At 47.8% G+C, this 26,849-nt stretch overlaps 1 protein-coding gene across 2 annotated transcripts in view; it reads left to right on the top strand.

Moving 5' to 3' along the window:
• Positions 1-26,849, top strand: part of Pdia5 (protein disulfide isomerase family A member 5) — an 89,750-nt gene that overhangs the window by 18,522 nt on the left and 44,379 nt on the right. The window contains exons 2-7 of one of the 2 annotated variants that reach the window (XM_005338888.3): positions 4,070-4,196; positions 6,507-6,594; positions 16,257-16,340; positions 16,601-16,646; positions 20,519-20,611; positions 24,464-24,524. In XM_005338888.3, the coding sequence (XP_005338945.1) occupies positions 4,070-4,196; positions 6,507-6,594; positions 16,257-16,340; positions 16,601-16,646; positions 20,519-20,611; positions 24,464-24,524 (499 nt within the window). Of the gene's footprint in view, positions 1-4,069; positions 4,197-6,506; positions 6,595-10,837; positions 10,859-16,256; positions 16,341-16,600; positions 16,647-20,518; positions 20,612-24,463; positions 24,525-26,849 lie in introns of those variants that run through there. The other variant, XM_078044115.1, reaches the window with a different exon arrangement.

The following is a 26,849-nucleotide window of genomic DNA, read 5'->3' as shown; positions in this document are numbered from 1 at the left end:
CAAGGTAAATTGGAGGGCTGATGAGCAGGAAGCAGGCAGTGACTGGTGTAGTCAGACAAGTTTGCATGGTGAACAAAGGGGAGCCTTTTTCTCCACCTCTAGAGCCTATGACTTCGCATGCGAAGAGCCTGCCAAACACAGGCAAGCAGGCTGGCTGGGAGCACCTGTCCAACATTGCGCTTTCCCCAGAGGGTGCGACAAAAGAACAGACAGTCTTTGCATCATTAATGTTGTTATTGTAGCTCTAGTTATTGTTGTTACTGAGGTTTGTGGGTTGTGACTTGTGGAGTCTGCAGGAAGGCCCTGGGCTGGCCATCCAGGCTCACTGGAGCTGCATCTCCTGGAAAGGAGCTTGCACGCTGAAAGGTTAAGCAGGTGGAAGTGGAGAACCGGGAATGTTAAGTGGCCTGAGGAAGTCCCCTTGGGCTTACAGGGAGGGAGGAAGTGCCTCCCTCTTGCCGGCCTCTGAGGTTGCTGGCTAGGGTGAGGTCTGTCTGAGGGGGACAGAGGGCCTGTCATCCCTCCCCACCTCAGAACCTGAGGCCTCACATCTGAGCTCTTTGGACCAGTCTTCCTGGATTTTGCCTGGATCTTGCTATCCTCATTGTTTTTCCCCCTCCCTTTCAGACCTTCAAATCCTGCTTCTCTAGGCAAATCCTCCTTCTTTTGTGCCCAGGAATGCCTGCGGGCTGAGTCTTGGAGGAGACAGCCCCTCCTCCTGACCCTGCTGGGCCTTCTCACCCTTCTTTTGTCACTAGCTCTTGCACTGGATGTGACTGCTCAGCAGCCTGCTACCAAACCCTCCCCATCTGAAATTCTCCCAGATGTCCTGGGGACCTTGCTAAGCCTTGGGCCCCCTCCGAGCCCCTCACCACTCAGCCTGGCCTGCTTCTCCTGTGTCTCCTGCCAGGTGGGGTCTGAGCACTGCCTTCCCACCTCCCTCTTGGTTGTCTGCTCCTCTGGCCCACCCACAGAGACTTCAGTCACTCTGTGGCTCACCCTCTTTGGGTGCCTTCTTGCTCACAGTTTCCACCTTGAGCCTCACCCCAAGAGAAAAGCCTCCTCAGCTACTGTTCCCACTCTTCCATCTTTAGCTATGGGTTCAGTCTCCCAGCCCAGATTCCTCAGAGGCATTTGGGCTTTTCATCTTTCTTCCTCGCTTACCTGTGAGCAGTCATTGAATCTGTAGTTTGTCCCTCCATGGCATTTGGATTGACCCTTTTCTCTCCACTGGGGTAGCTGCCCAGCTGGTCCTTATACCACCAGCCCAGTGGCTTGATGAGTCTGTACAGTCCCACACTCATTCCTGCACCACCTGCTTCCTGCCCAGACCATGGACTCCCAGGCCAGCCCCCTGCTCTTTCACTGGCTCCAACCCCGACCCTCACTGTATGTTGGTCTTTCCAGGTTCTGTGGTCCCTTCCAGGGCTCCTGAGATCTGCCATGTACTCGCCTTCTTTCTGACCTACTCTTGGTAGGAGACCTCTGCAGGTCAGTGTGTTAATGGATGTGATTTGTCATGTTTATTAAGCTGGACAAACATTTCCTGAGGGTTTTCCGTGGACCCTGCCCTCTAGAGCTCTTAATCATGGGGGTGGAGGTGAGGGTGGGGAGACAGACCCTTCATAGAGACCAGCAGGCAGACTGCAGGGAGTGCCCCCTGTCAGCCCAGCTTCATGACTGGTAATAGGTTTCAGGCAGAGTCAATTTGCTCAGTGTATTTCCTGTGGAGCTTAAATTCTCTACTGTGTCATGGTAAACATTGGGTTAGAGGCTTTGGTGGCTGGCTGGAAAGTGGCTTGTTTAATCTCAGGTGGCCTTTGGTCAGATGACCTGAGGGATTGACTGGTTTTATAGGAAGGAAGCTCAGCTGTGCCGGAGACAGGCTCCTGTGGTTTCTTGTGTGGACATGGTTGTCCTTGTGGCCCAGCTGCACGCCTCTGCCTGGGCAGCTCTTCCCTTTTCCTTCTCCAAGGTTCCAAAAGTAGGTGCCTGCCAGGCTCAGGAAGGGCTGGCCTAGAGGTCAGAGTCCTGGGCCAGGGCAGTTGTTTTTCTTGACTGGTCAGATTATCTGAGGATTAAAAACAGCAGCAAGGCAATCTGTTTTTTAAACAGATTTCCCCCCCCCCCCCATCACCATGTGCATTGAGCTATGGACGTTTTAGACTGAAGTTCATTAGCTCCCTGGGAGCAGTTGGATAACACATACTAATCAAGTTGGAGGAGTTTTTTGGTACGCTTTTAAGGTTGCACAAGGGCAGTGGGTCCTCAAGCATTGCGTCCAGGTTGGGCAGGATGGACAGGGTAGACTGAAGGAGAAATAATTCCTCGACTTTTAAAAAAATATCCTTTTAGTTGTCAATGGACCTTTATTTAATTAATTTATTTATATGCAGTGTTGAGAACTAAACTCAGTGCTTTACTAGGCAAGCCACAACCCAGGCCAATTCCTTGTCTTCCTCTTGGAAGGTTGTACTCTGGGGAGAAGGACCTCTGGATCCCAATGGTAGATTGTTTAGAAATACTGGAGTATGGTCATGTTTTCTGTCTTCCACTCTGCTGAGATGGAAATTTGTGTTATATATTATGGTAACTGATATTGACAGCTTATACGATTTATAAAGCATGTTCACTAAGTCCTCCCATCTCATCCACACAGCAGTCTCACGAAGGAGGTATTATCCCCAGGTCAGATGTGAGTCATGAGGCCTCTGGAAGTTGAGTGATGTTGCCTGGAATCTTGGTTGTAGAGTGGTAGAGCCCAGACTCAAGGCTAGACCTCTGTCTACCAAGAAGTCATAGACTGAGAGGCATGGGGGCGAGCAGAGAGACTGGGATTCAGATGTCCCGGCTGGCCTTATTAGCTGTGTAATTTTGATCAGATTCTTTGTTTTTAAAATTTTCTGACAGAAATCAAAACTCTTCTCAGTATGGTGGAACACATCAAATAGTCTCCACTTGCCCCTTTTTACTGATCACATCCCTCTATGATTTCTGACCTTGTTCTAGTCCAGACTGGTCGCTCTGTAGCCTCTGTTGTCCCAGGACATCTCTTCACCATCATCATGGTAATTCTCCTTGCCTCTGATCTGCTAGATCCTAGGTTCCATGTTGCTCTCATTTTTCCTTTCTTATTTTGCTACAGCATGGATTCCAGCGGCTTCCTGAGAAAGAGTGTGTTGGTGGTAAATTTTGCATATCTGATATCTTTGTTCTGCATGAGTAAATCTATGCTCACGACAGTTTGGCTGGTTATAGAATTCCATTTGGTTATCGTGCTCCTTGAGAATCGTGAAGGCATCATTTCATTGTCTTCTGGGGTGCATTTTCCCTTTTGAAGCTTATATGATATCCTCTTTGTCCACAGTACTGTACCTTGGTGAGGGTCTTTTTTTGTTCACGATGCTGGGCTCTCTCAGCTGAAGACACACCCTTCATATTACAACATTTTCTTTTTCTTTTTTTTTGATACTTTCCCTTAGTTTTCTCCTTTTGTGTGTATGTGTGTGTGTTTTTTAATTTGGCTTTTGTAGCTAATGGATCCATTCACTCATTTTTCTTAATGTATGTCCTTTTTAATTTTTTTTCCTAGGAATATTTTTCAGTGCTGAGATCTCTTAGCTGAGTAATTAAAAACTAACACCTTTCGTCCATTCCCATCCCAAACACAAAGGGGAGATCTTGATTCTCTGGGGTTTTCTGCTTTAGTGCTTCTAAGTGGATGGAGTTTTCATATGGCACCAGCGTGTGCCATTTGGGAATTGTATACAGTTACAGACATTGACCTCCCAGGAGCTTTCTATTGGGGTGATAACACTGCGTGCCTGTGTACCCACACAGTCCATCTAGCCTCATAAAGTGTGTGGAGCGGGAGGGAGAGGTGGAGACTGGGAGTGGGCTGGGAGGTGCCTCTGGAGGTGAAGAGGCTGGTGTCGTGGTGCGCTGAGAAAGTTTGGTAACCTCATTCCTTAGAAGGAAAATGTGCTCTTGGCCACGTACCTAGGCACTGATTCTCCCCTGAGCCAGGCTGGGAACTGGGACTCATGGTCCTTGGCTTCTTGATCCACAGGTGGTCCTTCCTACGTGGCTATCCTCCACAAAGGTCTCCTCGCTCATTGAGAGGATCTCTGATCCCAAGGACTTGAAAAAAATTCTCAGGACCCGGAATAACGTACTGGTGCTTTACTCCAAATCCGGTGAGTATCTCTCCTGATCTTGTCATCATCCATTAAACTATAAACTGGTTGCCATCAGACAGAGTGCACGAGAGCAATCTGTTGCTCTGTAAGATGGGTGCGGGTACAGGTGGTAAGGGAGACCTTAGGATTAAGGCCACTCAGGGAGGGTCCTGGGATGTTAGAGTGTCAGTGAAGATTGAGGCAGAGTTACATACAGGCATTTGTTCAGCTGTTTTTGCATCCCGAGGGTCATTTCAATTCTTGATGATGACTACTCCTTGGAAAAGTGCCCTGGAGCCCCTCACTACCTTGGGAGGACAGTAAATCACAGTGGGATGGACAGTGGCTTCCTGCACGGGCAGGGCTGAGCCTTACCCGGGTATGCTTTGCTGGAGCTATTGATGAGCTGCCTGAGTTTGCCTGTTGCCAGCTGAATCACCAAGTGTGGAGGCACTCACCCGGGCCAGCAGCCCTGGCCCTGCCCGGTCCCCATCTGTCCCCCTCTGGGGTCAGACACAAGACATGCAAGACTGGCTTTGGAGTGGGCCCTAAGCTCGGCATGGCAGCTTCACTGGGGCAGGAGCAGCAGCCTGCCTGTCTTCTGACCTTGAGGCTGGCAAGGGCACTGTGGACACAGAGAGGTTGGCCTGGCTCTTGGCAGCAACTTTGGGAAGGGCAAATGGCTGACGGTTGATCTTGTTCCAGCAGAGTGAAGGGTTTTTTTTGCAGCTCCTGAGGATGTCAAGTTTTCTGTGCTCCCGGAGAAGCAGCAGCCAGTAGCTGGGCCAGCTCTGGGCACAGCTCTCCCTGGCAGTTCATCCTCGACATCATTGGCACTTGCGGCTGATGGATGTTTTGGACGCGTGACCCTCCTGAAGCCTGTGCTCCCTAAGTGTCCGTGGCACATGGCCATTCTTGTGGCCACTTGCTGCTCCTTCCTTTTACAAGGGCCTGGCACACACACTCCCTGAGTTTGTTTTTGGAAGCCTAGAATGTGAGGAGTCTTTCTCTGCTATCAGGAATAGCAGGGAAACTGAGGCAGGGGGGAAGCAGTGTTTCTCTGGAGGTCCAGGTCCAGGCCCCTGAATAAACCTGGCCCCCTCCCTTAGACATTCCTGGAGCTGGGTTGGTTGTCAGTGAAGAAGGATGCTCGACTCCTTCTCAGGATACAAGGTACTTTTATGACATACACAGTACTTTTATGAGACAATATCATTCGCTTCCTTGCCTCAGGGGAGGTCGTGCACTCTGTCTGATGGCAGTTTACAGTTGAGGTCTTGGAGCTAACAGGGAGTAACTGACTTGCCTGAGGTCTCCTTTCTAGGGGTGGCAGAGCTGGACCCTTAAGTTGCCTCTGTTTCTGGTGCCCTCTGATGGAGGATAGGAAGAAATTGGTTAATGCTGCAGTGACAGAGGACTTTGAGATCAGCTTAGGGCACAGACAGGGCCTTTTACAGTAAGAGAGTGAGAGTGGGGTGTGTAGGGCCTGAGCTCTTGTCTCTCTGCCCCTGGCCTAGCCTTGCCTCAGTTTCCTGACGGTAGAGCTCCCCGTGCTGCTGACTTTCCAGTCTCCTTCCTGCTTTGGAGTGCTGGGGTGAGGCCTGGGCAGATATCTCAGCCCCCTGCCCCCTTGCCCACACCTGTCACACAAGACTTGTGACTCTAGTGGGTTTTCTGAGCATCACAGAAGCTGAATTTTTTCTTCCCTCCCTTTCTGTGACTGAAAGGCAGGGTTGGGACAGGTGGTGGGGGACTTCTGTATTGCTGTCCTTTATGGCCTCACCCCTGCCTGCACTTTAGGAGGCTTTCTCCCCTTGGTGGCTTGCCCTCCTCCTGCCTGGCCATGGCTTCCTGGGAGGGCCTCCTCTGAAGGCTCAGGAGTCTTTCTTGCATGAGGCTTTTTGTTGGTGTCTGAAAGGATCAGCTTTTTTTGTATCTACAAACAGCTACCATTATCCACACTGGAAGAGAGGATCCGCGGAGGCTTATAATTCAGACATCATTTCTGTTTGGCTTTGGGACATATCGGATGGGTTTTGGTGGGAGAGGCAACTGATTGCTCTCCCTGCCTGCATCTGCCTGGCGGGCCTTTTGAGTGAGCTTGCTGACTAGGGATACACATGGGAAGGTGACCGCCGGAAGCTGTAGGGTGCTGGTATCAAACAGTGGCCACAGAGGCTGGTCCCCAAGACCCTGCAACCCGTAATAGTAGCCAGGTGCTTTGCCCAGATCCATAGGGACTGACACTGGACCAATGAGAGGCCTTTCCCTTCTGCTGTTCTTCCAGAACCCCTAGATACAAATGTTTAATGTTTTGTTTTTTTGCAGAGGCAGCAGCGGAAAATCATCTCAGGTTATTGTCCACTGTGGCCCAGGCAGTGAAAGGACAAGGCACCATCTGCTGGGTGGACTGTGGGTATGTCCTGGGAGCACAGGGCACAGTGACTGGGGGGGCATGTGGGAGTGTGAGGGCTTTGGTGGTTGGGACAGAATTGTCCTTTGGTTAATACTCTGAGAGAGAAGATGGCAGGTTCTATGAGGATTAACCCTGCCCTGGAGAGGGGAGGTCTGGCGGTCCTTCCCTTTCTTCCCAGCCCGCTCCTTTCCTTCTCACTTCCCGGAGCTTTCACTTTCTATTACGTTTTCTTTTTCTTTTTTTTTTTTTTTGATTATTCTTATTTTTTCATTGGTTCTTTCTAGTTATACATGACAGTAGAATCTATTTTGGAACACAGTTATAAAAACACAGAATATATTTTGTTCTAATTCAGTCCTTAGTACTTCCCCTTCCCTTCCTCTAACCCCGATCCCTTTCTTGTACTGTACTGATCTTTCTACATTTACCTATAGTTATTTGTTTAAATTAATTTCTGGAGGATGTACATGATGGTGAGATTCACTATGGTATATTTATTTATGTACATAGGAATATTATATCTGATTTGTTCCAATAATTTTCTTTTTTTCCATTCCCCCATTCCTTCCCTTTATTCCCCTTTGTCTACCCCACCCATCTTCTATTTGTTTTTTTATCCCTCCCCCCTTATTGTGGATTAGTTTCTGCATAGCAGAGAAAACGTTCACCCTTAGATTTTTCGGGACTGGCTTATTTCTTTTAGCATGATAGTCTCTAGTTCCATCCTTTACTGGCAAATATCATAAAGTTATTATTCTTTTGGGGTAATACTTCATTTATATATATATATATATATATATATATACATATATATATATATATATCACATTCTCTATTCATTCATATTCTATTCATTCTTCTGTTGCTTTATTTTGTATTCCTAGAGGGAGAAAGGTGCAGAGGGGACCTTGTTTTATAGAAGAGGCTGCAGAGAGGCACAGTGATTTTCAGGGTTGGCTTGTAGTAGGTCTGTAGCAAGAACCACATGCTTTACCTCCAGGCCAGGCCTTCCCACTAGACGTCTCTGCTGTCCACAGCAAAAGTGGTGAGGTGGGCTGCTCTATATAACTGGGCCTGGGCTTGGACTCCTGCAATGGGTCCGGCCTGGAAAGGTCTTTTTAGCCTTTAATATAGCCATTCTTGCCTGAGAAACAAGCCTGCCACTACCTTGCAGTTTAAATGAGCTTTTACGGAACCCACTTCAGTATAATCCTTTTCTGATTTCAATCTGAGTTCTAAATGACTGTTTTGCAAGTGAAGTTTTATAAATTGATGGCCTCGGGGTTATTCCACCCACAATTAGAGAGAATTGAAGGAGATTCATATTTTAACAAAGCACTGAACAAGCCCAGGAGAATACATCTTAGCCAAAGTAGTGTGTGAGTGTGAGTGTGAGTACGTGTGCATGCATCTGACCTCACAACCCCACATTTGTTCCCACACTAGCTGAACAGAACAGACTGCTCTCTAGGTGGCTGGTGAGATCTTAGCTGCTAGTTGATTCTAGTTCATAGCTGGTCTGAAAGTGGTACTGTCTTCCAGGTGTCTGTCTCCCACATTTACCAGCAGTGTTCTGCATGACTGGCAAAGTAACAAAGCCTATTGGAGGGGCAAGCCACTTTAGAATTCCCCTATCATCTGAAGATGACAATAGTTCTGCTAAGCTGACAGAGCCCTATTGTGCAGAGTTCCTAAGAGGCTTATCAGTGGCAGGAATGGGCAGAAGAGCTTTGATTTTGCCGCTCTTTTCACCTGGACCTGTTTGTAAGCTATTACTGAGCACCTACTATGTGCTTTGAGAATGCACAGATGAGCAACAGCGCCCTCAGGGAGCCTGCTGTGCAGGGAGGAGGCTGATACACTGCCGGGTGGAGGACCTGTAAACAGAGGCTCTGTATGCAGAGGGGTGGTCACTTAATGCTTCCTGGGAAGGCCAAGGACAGCTGCCCGGAAGAGATGAAGTTCCAGTGGGGGGTGAAGCCCTTATGGCTTTCAGGCACTCCCTATGGGGGCAAAAGGCCTGCTCTGGTCCCTAGATGGGCTGAAGAACATCCAACTGAATGATGGGGTCAGGGCCAGAACGTGAAGATGATGTGGAGGATTAGAGCTCAGGACTAAAGTTTGGAGTTCTGATGTCTAGGGCCAGTAAAAATGCCACTGAGAAAATCCTGCAAATCTGATGTGAGAGCTTAAAAGAGGCACCGTATAGAAAAGGATAGAATGTTCCACATAGTTGCTTCTCAGTTTATTGAATTTATCTCCATGAGAGGAAGTACACACCAAAATATTAAATAGCATTAAACCAGTGTAGATAAGTAGATGGATTATGGCACTGACATGGATTATGTTGGGAGCCGGAATATCTGGATCTGACTTTGAAATTAGAGGCAAAGTACACCTGAATATACCCGAGCAACTCAAGGGACAGCTCTGGTCCCTACGGGTCACTTTGGGTGGCGGGTCTCAGGGACTACTGTGAGACAAGGAGATCCCAAAGGCCCGAGTTGGCTTCTGCCCTTCTATTTAGCCACTCCAGCTCCAGACTTCTAAACTTGCCCTATAAATCCTCAGGGGAGCCCCCCATGTTAACTTGGCGGGCCCTAGGTTGGCAGTCCCCACTGTGGTCCCACGTGCGTTCCGTCTGTGTCTGTGAGTGTGTGAATGAGACGCTCCCAGGATGGGCAGACGTGGTGTCGGGAGTGCTTTCCGCTGCTGTCTGCAGAGGAGGGAGGGGTGGCGCAGAGCCAGCGCTGCTCTCTTTAGCCCGCTTCCTTTAAGCAACAGATGGTCAGCCAGAGTGCACCTCCTCTCCAGTGGGCCCTGCTGAGGTTCCCATGTCATTCTCTCCAACTCTGCCACCTCCTGCCCTGCCAGCAAAGGCTTGGAAGCTAGATTGGGGATGCCAGGGCTTGGGATAGGGGTGACCAGGAATATCAGGAATGAGCAGGTGAAGGGCAGGTGAGAGGATCAGGGAACCTCTGGGTAAAAGAAGAGGCTGCTGTGGTGCTGAGGTGTCTTTGCAGGTGTATGGGATAAAAGGCACAGCCTTCGATTAGGAGGAGGCCTGGTTGCGGGGCCAGCCCCTCTTCTTACTTGTCTTGTGACTTTGAGTGAGTCAGTTAACCCGAGTCTGTCCTCGGATGTGACAATGCTACATATCTGTCTTCTTTCCAGGTCTGTGGTAAGGAACAGGTAAGTAAATGTTGTAGACTAGAAAGCAGTTTAAATGGGAAATGCCATTCTGCTATTGTTATTTTTCATCTGGGCAAAATCGACCAGAAAGAAGCTGGATGGGAGAGCACATTTTATTTGTTGAGCAACTTCTTTTTGAGTGAAGTTGCTTGGTCTGTGGAGTGTACCCAAGAAGGTATTGGGCATGGGAGTCAGCCACAGCCTGTGGGGTGTTTGCTGTGCCGCTTATGAAGTATGGGGTATAGCAGAATTTGTAGGACTACAGGACAGGAATCCTGGCTCTAAGTCTAGGTTGTTCACAAATAGCTGCAGGACCTTTGGCAAATCACCGCCGTTCTCTGGGCTTCAGCTTAATCTTCTGTGAAATGTGGAGTAGATTCTTCCAAGTTGCTCTCCTCCCTAAATTGTCCTGGTTCAGAAAATGCCAGAAGCTGCCAGGCTTGATGTGCATGTGAAAGTATGCAGGGGGCATTTGCTTCCCGTGTCTGCCTGGAGGTCTTTCTTTGTGTCTCTCCCTATTGTGCGTGACCCCTCTCCTTCTCCCTGAGGTGCTATCTTCTGTCCCCACCCCTGTTTTCCTCTCCTCTTACTAAGTTTCTGATGTTTCTTCCCAGAGAGGGGCTGGGTCCCTGCTTCTCCCATTCTTTTGGCCTTTTTTCTCCTCAGTGGGGAAGCTCTTTTTTCCCCCTTTTTCGGTTCTTCTGGCTCTTTCCTTGCTCTTCCGCTTATGCACCTGCAGTCACACGTGCTCTCTTCTGTTTGGTTTCTCCCTGATCCCAGGCGCTGTCACTTGTGCTGTGAGGTGTCAGCAGAGAGCATGGCTTCTGTCCAAGGGTTTGACAGTTCTCCTTCCCCCTCCCTCTACCTCCCAGCTCTGACCTCCGCAGCCAAGCTTGGTTGCACTGGTGGTAGTTGCCAGCTACGTGGGTTGTGCATGAGGGAGTTAGTCGTCCCTTGTGCCTTGCCAGCCTGGGGCTGGGCCTTGGTGTGTGGTGCTGCTCTCAGGAAGTTGAGCTGAAGCCAGCTGCCTTCGCTGAGCCTGGTGCGCTGGTTCCTGAGGCTGCACTGCTGGGTGAGACTGTCCCGATGAGTGCACGTCGCTTTCTTTCCTTAGGTGTTTAAGGTCATTGCCTAACTACATTTTCATTCTACCTTGCTCTCCTCCCATCTGCTTGGTTTCCCTGGAAGAGTGCTGACTCCCCCGATGCAAGATGAGAGGCCTGCCAAGGCAGGTGTAACATTATTTTGAAGTCTTACATTTTCTTCTGAAAGTTATTTGTGGTTAGCCTTTGTCCCTTTATATACAAGCATGACAAACGTTACTTACCCTGGGAAAAAACAATAAAATAGATTCCCAGAAGTGCCAGATTGTGACTTCAGATTCCTTCTGGCACTTGGCCATGCACTTGGGGTGACATGTCCCTTCTAAGAAGCAGAGCGTTAGAATCACAGGCCTGAGCAGGCAGGTGGGGAGGGGCGTCTGTGGAGTTGAAGCCTCGCCCTTCTCTCTCCTCTCCATCACTCTCACTGACTGCAGCGCCTCCCTCATGCTATATTGCCTACCTTGCCGAGGTAGGTACCTAGGAGAACAGCCAGTCGGAGAGGGTTGCTGTTTTTGAGCCCCTTCAGAGAGTGCTGTGTGGCACTGCAGTCTGTGCAAGTTCAAGGTCCAGCTGTTCCAGGACTGTTCTCTCACTGTCCCTGCCTCCTGCTCCCCAGCCACATTCCTTCCTATTGTCCTGGCTGCTTGGCTCCAGGCAGTCACTCTCAGTATCTGCTGCTCTCTGCTTTAACCCCCTGCCCTTCCTGTCTCTGAAGTGAGGCACTACCCACATTTTATCTTCTTCTCATCTCAAGGGGATCACAGGTCCATCTGCTTGGAATCCTGCCATGGCAGATGGGAGGAAAAGATTTACCCTTCTTTGACTGATGGTGAAATGGAACTCAGGGAAGCCGAGGTAGCTAAAAGCACAGAGTTCATGCCAGACAACTGCAGGCCTTGCTTTTTTTTCAACCTTGCTTTTCTACCCCATCAGGAGACTGAATGTGGTATGCTGTGGATGTAAAAATGCAGTCCACGGTGGAGGGAGGATCCAGTGGGGGCCAGGAGAGAGATAACAGGAGTTCTGATTTTTTTTTTTTTTTTGAGTCTTCTATATTCTGTCCTGGGTCCTGGCTCCTCGTTCATGTGTCAGAATGTAAGGCAACTTGTCTTGATCTTGTAGTGTTAGTTGACCTGGTAGAGGGATCAGAAGCTCCATTCAGCTCACACGGACAAGGCCTGCATTTTGCAATTCAAGAAATCGGAAGCCTCGTCCAAGGTGGCAGAGTCAGATCTAGAAGCCACCATTGCAGCTGGCTTCCCTTCAGGGATGTTTTTGGGACTTAGGCTGCAACTCGGAGGAGACCTAATACCTCCTCTTCTTAGCCTCCAGCACCTTGTTCTCTTTCTTCTTCCTCTCACTCCCACCTGTCATCCCCGGATCTGACTCCTAGAAGTGTATGTCACCAGGCTCTTGGATAATTATCATCACACGTGAAGATCAAATCAGCACAGCATCACACACCTGCAGCAGCCACCAGACTATCAGCCAGCCACCTGCAGCAGCTCCATATGACAATGCTGTGCTTATGTGGAGCGGGAGAGGTGTGGACAGAGCTCTCATTTTTCCCTCCTCATTTTCCTTAGAGAAGATCCAAGTGAGTGGGGAGGGACGGGTTATAGCAGATCAGTGACCTTGATGCCTTGCTCCCTGGAACAGTAGGTGAGTGAGTGGGCAGACTTATGGCTGGTTCCTGCAGGCCAGGGGCCAAGGACCAGGGGTGGGCCTTGACACTCCGTGACTCAGGCAAAGCAGCTCATTTCCCTGCTGTCTGCCTTTGTCTCCTTTTCCCCCCAGAGTCTCAGCCACAGGCTGGCGGAGGCAGGGAAGAAGGGAGACAGTAGATCAATTAATTGTACTTAATCTATCAACCCAGATCCTTTTAAGTCCCAGAGCTTGGGTAATTTTCTCCCCTTCTTGAACTCTTATGAATTTTATTGTCTGTGCTGCACAATTAGTACATGTTCACGTGCACACTTAGACACTCTAAGAGACAGGATTAGGGGGAGGGGAACAGGGCTGAGAGTACCCCATTAGGAATTGTCACCTGGCAGGATTCCTGGAGCCCAGCACACAGCCCAGAAAGCCTGACTTGCAGGACCTCAGCCCAGCAGCTCCAAGACATCATTGATTCTGCTCCGTCACCCCTCCCCCCACAGTGAGCTTATTTATAGTGCCTATTGTGTGCCAGGTGCCAGAGTGACCCTGGGGAAGGAGGTGTGAACAAAACCCATCCCTTGCCTTCAGGGAGCAAACGTTTGGAATGGGGACAGTCAGTGGACAGGCAATCAGATGTTGAAAATGCAGTACAGTGGAAGGGAAGTGGGCATGCTGGATCCGGTGGGTGGCTGAAGCTCTCAGGTCTGTGTCAGAAGTGTACTGTCAGGACAGGAGACCACCTCCTTACCTACTCCTCTGACAGAAGGAGTGTGTGTTCAGGGGGTAAAGGAGGGGAGAGAATTCTTGGGAGTGTCACATAGCCTAAGGAAGAGGGTGTATAGAGTCTGCCACAAGGAATCCTGGGGCACAGATGGGTGATTAACTATAATGAAGGCCTGTTGCTGCAGTCTGGGCCAGACCTCGGGCCATACTGACCAGGGTGCCTCTGTGCTCCCAGCTCCACCAGCCACATGGTTAATTTGAAGCATTGTTCCTAAGCATGTTCTGGCCTGCAGGGGATCTGAGGTTGCAGCAGCAGGACTTTTCCGTGGTATAGGTTCTGGCAGATGGGCAAAGATTGGGGTAGGAATGACCTGAGCCCTGTCATTCCTCCCTCTGCCTTGTGAGGGTCACAGGCCCCTGCTGTGCTCCTGGGCTGGGGCTTGGTTCTTGGCCCAGGTGCTGTCTGTTGTTGCAACTGAATGTATGGTTGGTGTTGACAGAAAGAATCATTTGAGCACAGGACAACAAGGCCTGAGAAGGAGGGTGCCAGGCCAGTGGTTATGAGTATCCCAAATAAAGTTAACTCAGGCAAGGGAAGGGCACCAGATTTGCTTTGGGTTGCTCTCAAACAAACCTGCCACTTATCAGTGTAGCTTTACGACAAAGTCTGGAGCTCTGGAGGGACAGACAAACCCAAACAAAAATAGCTCTTGTTGGAAGAAGCATGTGTGGGGTCCTCACAGGGCTTTAAGGCGAGAAAGTATCCAGCGACCTGTTGCTGGGGCCTTCCTTATGCTGTGTACCATCCCCGCCCACCCCCCACTCTCCTCTTCACCTGCAGCTTATCTCTTCTTGCTGGCTCTCACAAGACCTTTGCTACATTAGGGAGGAGCCATTGCAATGTCATTACCCTTTCCTCCCTTCAATGCATTATGCATTTCTTGAGTCCCAACTGTTTGCAAGTCTGCAGCTGGAAGCCATCATAGCTGCAGATGTGGCTAGACAGCTGGACTAGTGGGGAGGGAAGCCCGGGCCCTGGGTGGGTAGGGGCACATCTCCCCTGACCCACACGTCCTGTCTATGGAGATATGCTTCTTGACTTGAAAATTATATCTTTACACTTACATTGATGTCCTGCAATTTTGCTTGTACATCGTTGAGTGTTGCTTTTACAATTGAGCTGAGTGATTTAATGAGTCCATCTGTTCTGAGGCTCCTGCACAGCTGCATGAAGCTGATGGCTATAGAGGGAGGTAAGGTATGTAAACAGGTGAGGAAAGAAGGGACTTCCTGCAGGTGGCTGGGTACTTGGTAGAAGAGAGTGGTCATTGGCATCTAGTGGGTATTAGATAACCTAGATGCTCTCACCATGTCCGTCCAGATCTGGAGAAATGGCCTGACATAGCAAGCAAGTCTCTTGCACATGCACCCTGATGGTCTGTCTTTGGCTGGCTGATGGGGAGCTTGGCTGAGTGCAGAGAGGATTGTGAGAGCAGGTATGGCTCTGAGGGGCTGATGTAGGGAGGTGAGGACAAGGAGAAAGAGCCACTGCCAGACAGTAGTCTCACACAGTGGTTCCCAAACTTGAACATGCATCATAATTGCCTGGAAGGCTTGTTAAAACAGTTGCTCGAATACCCTGAGAGTTTTGATTCAGTAAGTCTGGGATGGGGCTGAGATTTTGCATTTCTAATGGGTGATGCTGGTTCAGGGATCATACTTGGAGGTCTGTTTGTCTAGCAGAAAGGACCAAGATTAAATGAGGTCATGCATGAGCACTCTATAAACCATGAGCAACCACTGATAGACATTTCTGGTTAGAAGAATTGGAAGTGTAATGTCTCAGAGGCCAGCGGAGGGGCTCCTTTCACCAATGCTCCCCTTCCTCCTCTGGCTTTTGTCAGTATCTGATCAAATTCATCAGTTCTTCAATAAGGTAGGGAATTTTCCTCTTTTATGGGTCAGATAGTCTGTAACAGATGACGCACGTTAGAACTTTGAAAACAAAATCTTGCTTGGGCCTTACCCCCACCAATCCTGAAGTAATGGTATGGGAGGATCAGGAATTAGTATGGTTTAAACTTTCCCAGGTGAATCTTTTTGTTGTTGTTGTTGTTGTTGTGTGTGTGTGTGTGTGTGTGTGTGTGTGTGTGTTTTTAAATTTCTTACATACATCACAATAGAGGAGTGCATTATATTCATAATTTTTTATATATACCTTTATATCACAATTTATCAAATCTCTGTTTGTATATAAGGTATGTTGACACCAAATTCACATCTTCATTCATGAATTTTGTATAACGATGACCGTCTCCTGCCACCATCTTAGCTATTCCCATTCTCCCAGGTGAATCTTATGAGCAGCCCGGAATGGGGTTTCCTTTCTGTTTTTCTCCCCTTCTCTTCTCCCTGCTGCTGTTGCTGCTGTTGCTGTTGCTGCTGCTGCTGCTGCTGCTCCTCCTCCTCCTCCTCCTCCTCCTCCTCCTCCTCCTCCTCCTCCCCCTCCTCCCCTCCTCCTCCTCCTCCTCCTTCTCTTTCTTCTCTCTCTCTCTCTCTCTCTCTCTCCTTTTCTTGAGGCAGGGTCTTACTATGTTCCCCAGTATGACTTCAGGGATCCTTCTGCCTCAAGTAGCTGGCACTACACGTGCCTGCCACCAGAGCTGGCTTAGGGGTGGATTTCTTTTCTTACCACAGTGTGCCATCTGCCTGCTCAGTTTCCAGACACTTTCTCTGTCTGGACCCATTCGTGTGGCCACTTAAGAGAAGTGATACTCCTGTCTGCTTGTCCCTGTCTCTCTTGATCAGACTGCATCCTGATGGGTGTTCTTTCCCTAACTCTCTAAGAACCCACTTTTGACTTCTCATCTGCTACTGAGAATTCCAGGTACCAGGCTTATTTCTAAGGCCACCAGCAGATTTTGCTGTCAGCACCTATGTGAGGACTTCAGGTAACAAATGGTTCCCGACATTTGTGTCTTTCAGTGACACAGAGAGCAGAAAATTGTGCAAGAAGATGAAAGTTGACCTCAGCCCGAAGGACAAAAAGGTTGAATTATTCCATTACCAGTAAGTACATGGGAGACAATTCCAATTTCCAAGTAACTGCTGAAAGCTTTCATTGGTATTCACAGAGAACAGCAATTTTTAGTTAGATTAATTTCATTGCAGAATGGTTTTTTTTTCCCTGTGTTTATATTTATTTCTTAAAAGAAAAAATATCCTGAACTGTGTTCCGTAGCTGAGTCTTATTAAGATGCTTTAGAAAAACCAAAGGTATGCATCTTTACAACCATCCTTAAAGTTAACACCTTTTTCTCATTTGACAGGGATGGTGCATTTCATACTGAATATAACCGAGCTGTGACATTTAAGGTAAATTCACTTCCCTCGCTCTCAGCAGGGGTAGGGCCTGAATGGATGCCCAGAGTCTGGTGGTTTCCCAGTGAGAGAAGGGAGGAGGGCAGATCGCACAATGGCTCTTCCGAAAGACCTGAGGATCCTCATCTCTAGATCCTGTGTGAACAGAATTTCTGGAAAAGTTTGTAATTGTTAACACAAGGGGAAAACCCAGCCTCACAGAGAGGTTGACGAACTTATAGGAGTTTTCTGGTGAGGCAGGTGATGTCATGTCTCTCCACTCCTCACTTTGTGACTTCAAAGCCATCTCCCCATCTCTGTGGTGGTGCCCATAGTGGATACCTGTTACCAAAGGGGTCTTGTGGTGTGCCCAGGTTAGCATGGATAAGTTGGCATTAGGTAACTTGAGCTGATGGTACCTTTGGGCTGATGTGGCTTGTTCCAGATGAGATATGGATGTTACTGAAGTGTTCCCTGCTACCAGTCCAATCTAAATGTGGATGGAAAAGCGTAGATGAAAATAAATGAGACCCTGTAATGTACAGGTGCCGCCCCCTTATCGCAGAGCAGCTGCCCAGCCCTCAGCCCTTCTCCTTCAGCTCCGGCATCTTCTTCCTCAGTCCCGTCTCCTTTCACTTCTGATCCGGATGCTGCTCCTCCACCTTGACTGGGCCTTGCGTTTCCTCTGGCACCAGCCTGGGCTAAGCTCAGTTTCTGTAACTCTCCTGAATCTCAGACTGGGTTGGACCCTATCAGTCTGTCTGCCTTTCTCCATCTGCCTCCTTCCATCCTTTCCTGTCTGTCTATCTGTGTAGCTGTCCTTCCCTCTCTCCCTCTGTCTCCCACCCCTCACCCTTCAAGTTGCTTCTTGTTTATCTGCTCACAATGTGTCCTTTTGGTTAGGTTACTGTGTGGCTTTCACCCTCTGTAGGGGCTGATTGCTATCAGTCCTTGGAGAGAAGTCATGCTCCCCCGGGGTGGGAGGGGGAATTGCTTATGCATTGGAAAGAGAAGCTGGCTTGTTTTTTTGTAATCAGGTGGGCCTCTGAGGAATCTGCCCTGAGATCATAGATCAGGGAGTAGTGGCTGTTCAGAACTATATAGCGTGAATGTAGCAAGAAGCCTAAGGGGTCCCAGTTTGCCACTGAGTGATGGAGGGGACAGAGTCCTGGCCTTTGTTCCATTCCTGTGGAGGGAGCAGCTTCCTCACCCATCCTCTTGATTTCTGCATCAATGAGCTGGAACAGTGGGCTGAGCCTTGTACAGGGTCAAAGTCTTTGATTTCTGACATAGTGGGCACCCATAGTCCCAGGATCCTAAAGTCCATATGGCTGAGAGGGACTGGGACAGAATACCTAGAGTTCTTCAGGGTGTGGGGACAGTGACATAAAGTTCTCTGTGACTACCTGACTGCTTCTGCCTCTTCTGCTTGAGCAGCTGAGATCAAAGCCTGCCTTGGTCACTGATTAGCTTTCCTTTCAGGGTATTCCTGGGACCCTGATCTAGAAAGATGGAGGACCTCTGGAGAGGGTGGCACACAGTCTGCAGGCTTATGCTCTGGCTGTTATTGTTGTCATCCCGCATGGTTGTGCCAGGGCCTGTCACAGGAGCTATACTGTGACCCCTAAGGAAGTCAGAGACCATATAAGTGAGGGCATAATACATCTCCCCACTTGCAAATAGCAGGAAACTCAAAAAAGGAACTTCTGCTTGTCAGCCTGTGTCGACCGAAGTCCTTATTACGTAAGTGGTAAGGACCTGAGATGCCTGGGAGCCTGGATTCAGATGACCCTCTGATGACCTTCTCCAAAGGTGTTCTAGTTCTGAACTATGACCATAGTCACAAATATGTCCTGAAGGCCAAGTGATTCTGAGCACTTAGGGTGGACTCCCTGGTGCTGCTCCTTGCAGACCTTTCCACCAGGATCTCATTCAGTTAAACCAGTGGGAGAGAACCTGTAGATGGGATTGTTCACTTCTGTTAAATGAGAATAATCTCCCCTGAAAACCAGAAGGTCACAAATGTGACTGTTGCAGTTGTTATATTAAAAGAGGCCGTTTCTTTTTCCATTGACATTGTCTCTGTTTCTTGATGAGGAAGAGGGGTGGTGAGGAAGTTGTGCTAACATAAGCTTAGCTCATGCAGGGTGTGGGGACAGGAGTCCCCCAGAGCAGCTCCCAACCCATTGATCCCACTGACAATCATTGCACACTGACAATCATTGCACTATATGCACATTTCTGTGCATGTAGTGCAGTAGCTGAGCTTGGTGAGCTGGGGCTTTCCACACTCCTGACGTCCATAGTGCACCCTAGATTGAGGACACCTACACCAGGTATTTCTGGAACAGCAGGCTGGTGGGCACCCACTAGCATCTTCCTCACATGCCACGTGGGCAGGCACCTACACAGCTGTGGGTGAGTGTGGGCTTCCGGAAGGTGCTGCCAGTTCCACTTTGGCTCATTTTGTCACGGTGAAGCATTGACAAGGGACTGTGCAAGGACAGATCTGCCTTTTACTGTGGCAGAAATGGCTGTTCTTCCCTTGCCAGGAAGTACTTCACAGTTTCATTTGAACAGCACTTCATTCAGAAGTGCTACCTGAATGAGACCCTATAAAGGCTTGGCAGTCTCCCATTCTCCCCTAGTAGTTCTTTCCGCATCGGAGGTTGCAGAAATGGTAAGCCTTGCCGAGGTCCTCTTTATGTGTGACCAGCAGATGGGCTGAATGCATCTCATTAAAGGGGTGTTTTCTCACCTCAGACCCCTCCCTCCCAAAACACATGAGCATGTGCACACAGACCCCAGCACCCCACCCCTTCCACACACACACACCCTAGTTTAACATCTGCTCATTGGAGCTTGTTCAAAGTTGACTGAAGTAACAGGATTTCCCTCTATCAAACTGTGGACTTGGAGAGCCTTGTGTGTTGACACAAGCCAGCAACTCCCTCCAGGGTGGGAGGGGTGGAGGTGTGACTGGTCTCTGGCAAACCTTTCCTGGTTCTCACAGACTGAGAGTCATTTCCCAGAGTGACCGCCTGAAGGAAAAGAGAATGCTACATCTGTCCACACCAGCAAAGCGCAGCAGGTGGGGCAGGGAGGGCAGCAGGGGGACAGTGCTCCTCTTCTCTGCCCCTCAGATACCTTCCCCAGAAGGAGTGGAGATCTGGGTCAGTGGTCCACATGTCAAAGGCCAGCTAAGCTCTTTAGCCTTATTCCCGTTGGTCTAGAAGGAGGGCCTGCAGGGAGAGAAATATAGCAGAGCTCCTGGCCATATTGACGAGCACCCTGCCCTGAGGGCTTCCCAGGCTGGGACCATTGATCGACTCAGCGGAGGATAGTCAGGATCCAACCTATTCCACAACCAGTTTAGAAATAGCAAGCAGGTAATAAGTAAGTGTGTTTATTTGCTTATGAGATTGACGGTTTAAGTGGCTGCAGGAATGCAGAAGTATCTACTTGGGACAAGGCTAGAGACCTTTATTCAGTTAAATTGGAAAGTCTTCTTGAAGGAGGTAAGATTTAGTAGAAGCACTAGTGTGTCTCTGGTTTGAATAATCGAGTTCATTGTCTGAAATTTCTATTTTTTTTCCATGAAAATGCATAATTAAGTATGGATCAGCTGAACAGGAAGGTGTCATGTGCTTGACAAAGCCTGGTGGGAGTGATGGAGGTGCTTAGGGGCACTTAGCATTTGGGTGTACTTAGCAATGATGTCAGCAGACAAAGGAAATAGCTCACCCTTCATGCATATGCCACATACAGTCCCAAGCTCTGCACTGCATGTACCTGGGACTCCAGGCAGGGAAACAGGGCAGTTCCCTATTTCCCCACCTCCCTCTTTTCCTGGCTAAAACACATTTTTTTCTCTTTGTTCTCCTCAGTCCATAGTGGCCTTTCTGAAGGATCCAAAAGGGCCTCCATTGTGGGAGGAAGATCCTGGAGCCAAAGATGTTGTTCACATTGACAGTGAAAAGGTAATCTATTCTGCTTCAGTTCTGATTTGGTGCAGCTTCGGCTGTACCTGGCCTCCAGAGGAGCTGAGCCGAGGAGCTGAGAAAGGGGAACTGGACCAGGACCCTAATGTTCGATTCCCCTTCTCAGCTTTGTGATATAATCAATAAGTTACAGGTTGACTGCCTGAGGACTTTCTCCATCCTTCAACACCTTATTTAATTTATTTTAACATGTTTTATTTTCTTTTCAAGAATATTATTTCAAATATCCCCCTACTGGGTGTGTAGCTGAGTGATAGAGTGCTTGCCTAGCCTGGGAGGCTCAGGGTCTGATTGTTAGTAGCTCATAAAGATAATTAAATGAATGAATAAATATCCTCTTGTTATATAATCTAGATGTTGCTGGGCTTGGTTTTGCATTTTTTGACTTGTTTTTTAAAGTGGATTGTTTTTCTCTTTTAAAGAATAATGTGAGAATAAATAATCTGATTTCGGTTGAATTACCGAAGACATGGGTCAGGTCTCTATAATTCTGAGTCATCATGTAATTTTGAACACGTTATTTATCCTCTTAAACTTCAATTTCCAGAACTGACTCATGGAGGGCTGGAAGGGCAGGCCTAGCTTACCGTCTGCCTCCCTTCCTAGCTGTAGCTAGCTAGCTGCCCTAGCTCCGGGCTGCCCCTCCCCTGGCCTGAGTGTGCATCCTATCCACACTCACCTGTTTGTATCAGTGCCCTGTTGGCTTAGCTGTGCCTTCCCATGGGGCTGGGCAAGGACTTCTCTGTTAAGTTTCACGTGGTCTGTGCGGCATCATTGTAGATGGAGAGAGAATGCTTGTTCTTATTGTGGTAAAATAAAACATAACTTTACTCTTATTCTGCCTCATCTCCCTTTTCACTTAAAATTATTGAGTTGTTTGTTTTTTTTTTTTTAAGAAGGAAATATTTATTTTGTCCCACAGTTTTGGAGGTGAGTTATACCAACTATCCAATGTCATATAACATGGAGATTTAGAACCCACAGTCTTTATTTATTCATTTTTTGAGAACAGGGTCTTGCTGTGTTGCTCAGGCTGCCTTCAAACTTGTGGGCTCCAGCGATCCTTCTGCCTCAGCCTCCTGAGTAGCTGGGAGTAAGGTCCACTCTACTCTCTCTTTTTTTTTAATATTTATTTTTTAGAAGTAGTTGGACACAATACCTTCATTTTGTTTATTTATTTTTTGTGGTGTTGAGGATCGAACCTAAAGCCTCACACGTGCTAGACAAGCGCTCTACCGCTGAGCCACAACCCTGACTCTGCTCTTAATACTCCCTACCACAAAAGGAAATGGTACCTTACTTTCCAGAGGTCACATGTGATCTTGTGGGCAATCCAAAGAGGTCAGTTTGTGGTGATTTGGTTTAAGGGGCTGGGCATCAACATTCCCTGGGATAGAAGTGCCAGTATAGGCCAGCTAGAAAGTAGTCTTTATAAGACATGGCATGTGTGAGAGGGGAGTGGGGCAAGTGTCAGAAGAGGGTGGCATGGTACCCAGAATACGAAAAAACAAAGTGCCCAAACTGATTGTTGCTCCTGAGATGATAAATATTTTTAGCTTCTCTGGAAAGCAATTGCTTGGCACCTTCCCATCACAAATGTCATGTCCTGAACTTCCTAAGATTGTTCTTCCATAGCTGCAGGAATATTAAGCAGAAGTATTTTCTTCACCCCTGTCAGTAATCTTGTTGATATTCTTTATGCTCTTTTCTCTCATGCAGAAATGCAAGGTGTAGCTGTTTTTCTGCTTCTAGAATCCCCACATAAAATAACTATAGGTTCAATTTCAGGTTTGAATTACTGATTGAATTTGTAGGCTTAGAATTCTATACTTGGTGAAAGCAATTAAGCATCTTTTGCATGTAATATTTATTACTACTCAATATATGAAACCAAATTGCTGCAGGCTCAATAAAACCTTTTCTTCTCACATCTTTTACCGGGTTTTCTCTCCAGAGATCCCAGAGGTAATTTTTAAAGTGTTTGTATCTGTCATCCCTAGTTAGGGTCAAATATATCGTGTGAAAGTTGTCAGAATCAAAATGGAGTCATACATGTGAAGCCCTAACAACAACAAGATAATAATAAAATAAATAAAGCCGTGAAGTTAGGAAGGAGAGGTTCTTATATGCATTTATGCCTGACAACAGGAACTGGTGCAAAAGATTCCATCAGAACCACATCCTTGCACAAAGGTACTGCAGCTTTATACCTGAAATACTTCTGCATAGACATCTACCCAATGACTGGTCAACCCTTGGACTGATGGCACCCTTGTAATTGATCTTCGTGGCCAAGGATTATTTTTTCAAAATAACTTATGTCATCCTCTTCATTTTACCCTTAAAAATTCCCCTTTATCCCATTCCCTTTGCACTTGTCCCTGGCCACCATGCTGGCCTGATCAACCTCCCAGTGCTCCCTGCTTACTCCCAAATAAACAGCATGATCATTTAGAGACCCTTTCTGGTTGTCTTGGTAATCGCTTGGTCACCAATCCTGCTTGAGAACCAATGCCTAAACCCTCTAGTTACGTAAATAAGAGTAAACTTTTTCAGGATTTATTGAGAACCTCACCAAAAAATTGCAATCTTTTTTTTTTAATCTAACAGCAAATTTTTAAGTAACACACATTTGTTGTTGAAAATAGAGAAATATAACGTAAGCCTTAAAAACCCACACATCATCCCATACCTTTTCATTGAGAGATTTCCACTGCTGATATGTTTTGTAAGCCTTCTAGGCTTTTAATGTAATGCATACATAAATATTTTTACTCACAAAAGTGTTGGTACATTTTAGTGCCGTTTTGTAACTGGCTCCCCCTCCCTGCTTAATGTAACATGCACATCTTATCATGGCTTTAAGTGTTTCTCATCGCCCTTCGTAATGCTGTGGTGGTGTTCCATTGTGTGGAGTGTGCCATCATTTATTTACCTAATGCCTTGTTGCTGCCAGAAGCTACATTTTGAGTTTTTCTCTTATTTTTCTTATTATTCAGAAGAAGAAAACCTCTAATTTTCTTTAGTGAAAACTGGTTAGAGGAGCTCATTTTCATCAAAATAATGCCATGTCTGCTTGCTTCTTCGCCCTTGATGGACCCGCTTTTTCTCATCCATCTTTGGCTCTTGTTGGAAGAACAGCCTCTATCCTGCTGACACTTATGTCTTACCATTAGCATTGTTGTAACCATTTGTCCTTTTTACATTTATTGTGTTTATTTAACAAATCATTATATATTGCTTAATAATGTGCCAAGCTCTGATCTAAGGATTTTGCAAATAAGAATGAAGCCTTTAGGCTGTAACCTCCTGGAGGGCGGGGCAGGCCTCATCTTTATGCCCCCCCCCCACCACCGTGAGTACAGTAGACACGGATGGAGCTGGGGAAGAGATGAGTGGACATGGGTTGACCCCGTGACCACAGCCAGCAGATCCTCATCTGGCCAAGTGGGACAAACAAGAAAACAGCTACCTTCGCTACCACAAAAACCATTCCCAAAGTCACATGAAGGGGCCATCTTTTCAATAGATTTGGGACAAAAATAGCTCCTTGACATCTTTTATTGTTCAGATGGAGCCAAAAGTAAAGCCAGTAGCCTGCTTCTGTACCAGTGGCCCTCGAGTCTCCTTAGGGACTCAGTTTCCCCCTCTATAATACGTAAGGGTGGTCTAGAATAGATCCACTCTGAGATTCTTCCAGCTCCTATGTGCTAAGGCTGTGTCAGTGTGACTTCTGATGTGTTGACCTCCTGCTGGGCAGAGGCAGGGGGAGGTGGCATCCTGTTGGGCATTGTATGTGACCTGCCAGTGTTGTCTCTCTTTGTGCCTCAGGACTTCAGACGACTCCTGAAGAAGGAAGAGAAGCCTCTGCTCATGATGTTTTATGCCCCCTGTGAGTGAACTGTTCTTTGGGCCAGAGTCTGTCTCTCAGTCTCTGAGTGTGGCGGGTGGCTGGGGTTCCTGGGGGCAACTGGGAGCCAGCCCTGGTCTCTCTGTCTGTTGGTCCACCTGCACCTCGGCCTTTCTCTTGGCCTTTCACTGGCTCTTTCTGCTGCTGTCCACGTTGGTGCTGTCTGCACTAGAATTGGCAGCCTTCTGTCCTCTTCACCTAGAGCTCCGCCCGGCACAACAGGAGAGTTGGCTTCACCTTCCTGCGCTCCTCTGCCCCCCCACAGACCCACAGACCCATGTGCCCTCAGTCTCCCTCTCGGTGATGCTGCTGTCCCTCAGGGACACTGCTTCTTACCATCTGGAGCCTAGCCTGTCTCTGAGGCTATAACTCCTTCAGCTCTGCCTCCTGCATCCTTCTGGGAGAGGTGGGGGAACCAAAAGCAGAGAGAAAGTTGGCCCCAGAACTGGGCTTCATCTTTATATGAGCCCCTAAGCCGTGTGGAATGGCAGAAGGTTCATTGGAATGACAACCAGAAGACCCAAGATCTAATTCCAGCTATGCTAACAGCCGATGGATGAGCTTGGCCAAGTTCTTCATCTCTCTGGGTCTCAGTTTCCACATCTGTAAGAGAAGGGGTTGAGTTAGAGCAGTGTCTTTCAAACTTTTTGATTGCATTTCACAGAATTAAAACTATTTTATATTGCAACCCAGTACTGTTAAGTATAATGTTATATGTAAATAAGTTTCACCATTAGGATTACTACCTGCACTACCACTACTTACCCTTACCACTCGCCAGCTTCTCTACCAGATGTAGTATACACACTCTTCTGTTTTATTACAAAGTTATTGACTATACCTACTGCATCATGAGTCTGTAATAAAGGATCAGCAAACTGTGGCCGATAGCTGGCCACTATGTTTGTAAGTAAGTTTTATTGAACACAGCCCTTCCTATACATTGTCACTTTTTTTTTTTTTTTTTTGTGGCTGCTTTTGAGCAATAATAGCAGATTGAGTGGTTGTGACAGACACTCTCAGCTGCAGGGCCATCCCTGCAGTCCCAGGGGTCCCAACCCAGAGTGAAATCTGAATAAAAGCCTGGTAAGGCCCTTTGGACTTAGACTCTGGGGTCTGCACATGCCCTTCAGGAAGCCAGAGGAGTCACTGTCTGCTTGAAGGCTGGAGAGAGGAGGGTGTCTGGTGGAGGGAGGTGGGTATACCTGCGTGTGTGTGGCACAGGCTGTGGTACCAGGCTTCTGTTTACCACCACCACTCCCTTTTTTATTTTATTTTATTTTTTCATTTTCTGTCTTTTTTTTTATGATGCTACAGCTCGGATCCATCCATACATACAAGCCTCACATACAAACACCCTGTCACTGAGCTACATCCCCAGCCCTTCAGTTGACTCTCAGAAGCTCATCTCGATTCCTCCTGCCTGAGTTTTCCCCTCTGTGCTAGTGATGGTGATGAGATCCCTGTCTAGATGCTCTACCATGGGGTTTACAGTGACACTGCCTGGCTTGTCGTGACAACAGCTTCTCCCCAGCCCAGACCTCCTCTCCAGACTTTCCCAGGCCCAAGGGGGTTCCTGCCTGTGTGATGGGGCCTTGGCATTCACCTGCAGACCCTGTTCTGCCCAGAAAGCCTTTAACCTTGGCTTATTCTCCTTATTAATGTTCACTAGTTGGTTTTACCCTGTTTCTCCTCAGAGGGATTCATCCCCTTTTTATATTTTATTAGAGACGGGGTCTCACTGAGTTGCTCAGGGCCTCACTAAGTTGCTGAGGCTAGATTTGAATTCGTAATCCTCCTGCCTCGGCCTCCCAAGTTGCTTGGATTACAGGCATGCACCACCATGCCCGGTTTGGAGAGATCTTATTAACTGCCCAGCTGTGAATTACTTCAAGGGTCACCCTGCCTCCACAGACCCTGGAATGGTGGGGCCTCCTTTGATTTACCTTAAAACCCTTCAGGACTCAACATGTTGGTGAAATGAATCAGGGTGTGTATCCATAGGCAGTGGATGTCACAAGGCAGGATTATGGTACAACCAGGCAGGTTTTTGTGGAGTGACATTAATCATTTTGAAATAACGGTTCACTAGCAGTTTGCATCTGATGCTTATCTGGCCCCACCCACTCTCCAGGCTGCCTTGCAGTGTGCCTCTCCTATTCATCATGGCAGAGATGTGAGCACAGTGATTATCTTTATAATAGAAAGTTGGAGCGGGGGAAGTTAGGAACTTCTAAGTGTCACAGAGTATATTAGTGGTGGGGGAGGGAGAGAAAACTGAGTTGCTAAGTTAACTTTTGGTGGAGG

This window comes from Ictidomys tridecemlineatus, chromosome 3, assembly GCF_052094955.1.
Source record: "Ictidomys tridecemlineatus isolate mIctTri1 chromosome 3, mIctTri1.hap1, whole genome shotgun sequence".
Lineage (NCBI taxonomy): Eukaryota > Metazoa > Chordata > Mammalia > Rodentia > Sciuridae > Ictidomys > Ictidomys tridecemlineatus.
Note: the sequence above shows the minus strand (reverse complement) of the source record. Positions and strands in the feature narration are given on the sequence as shown.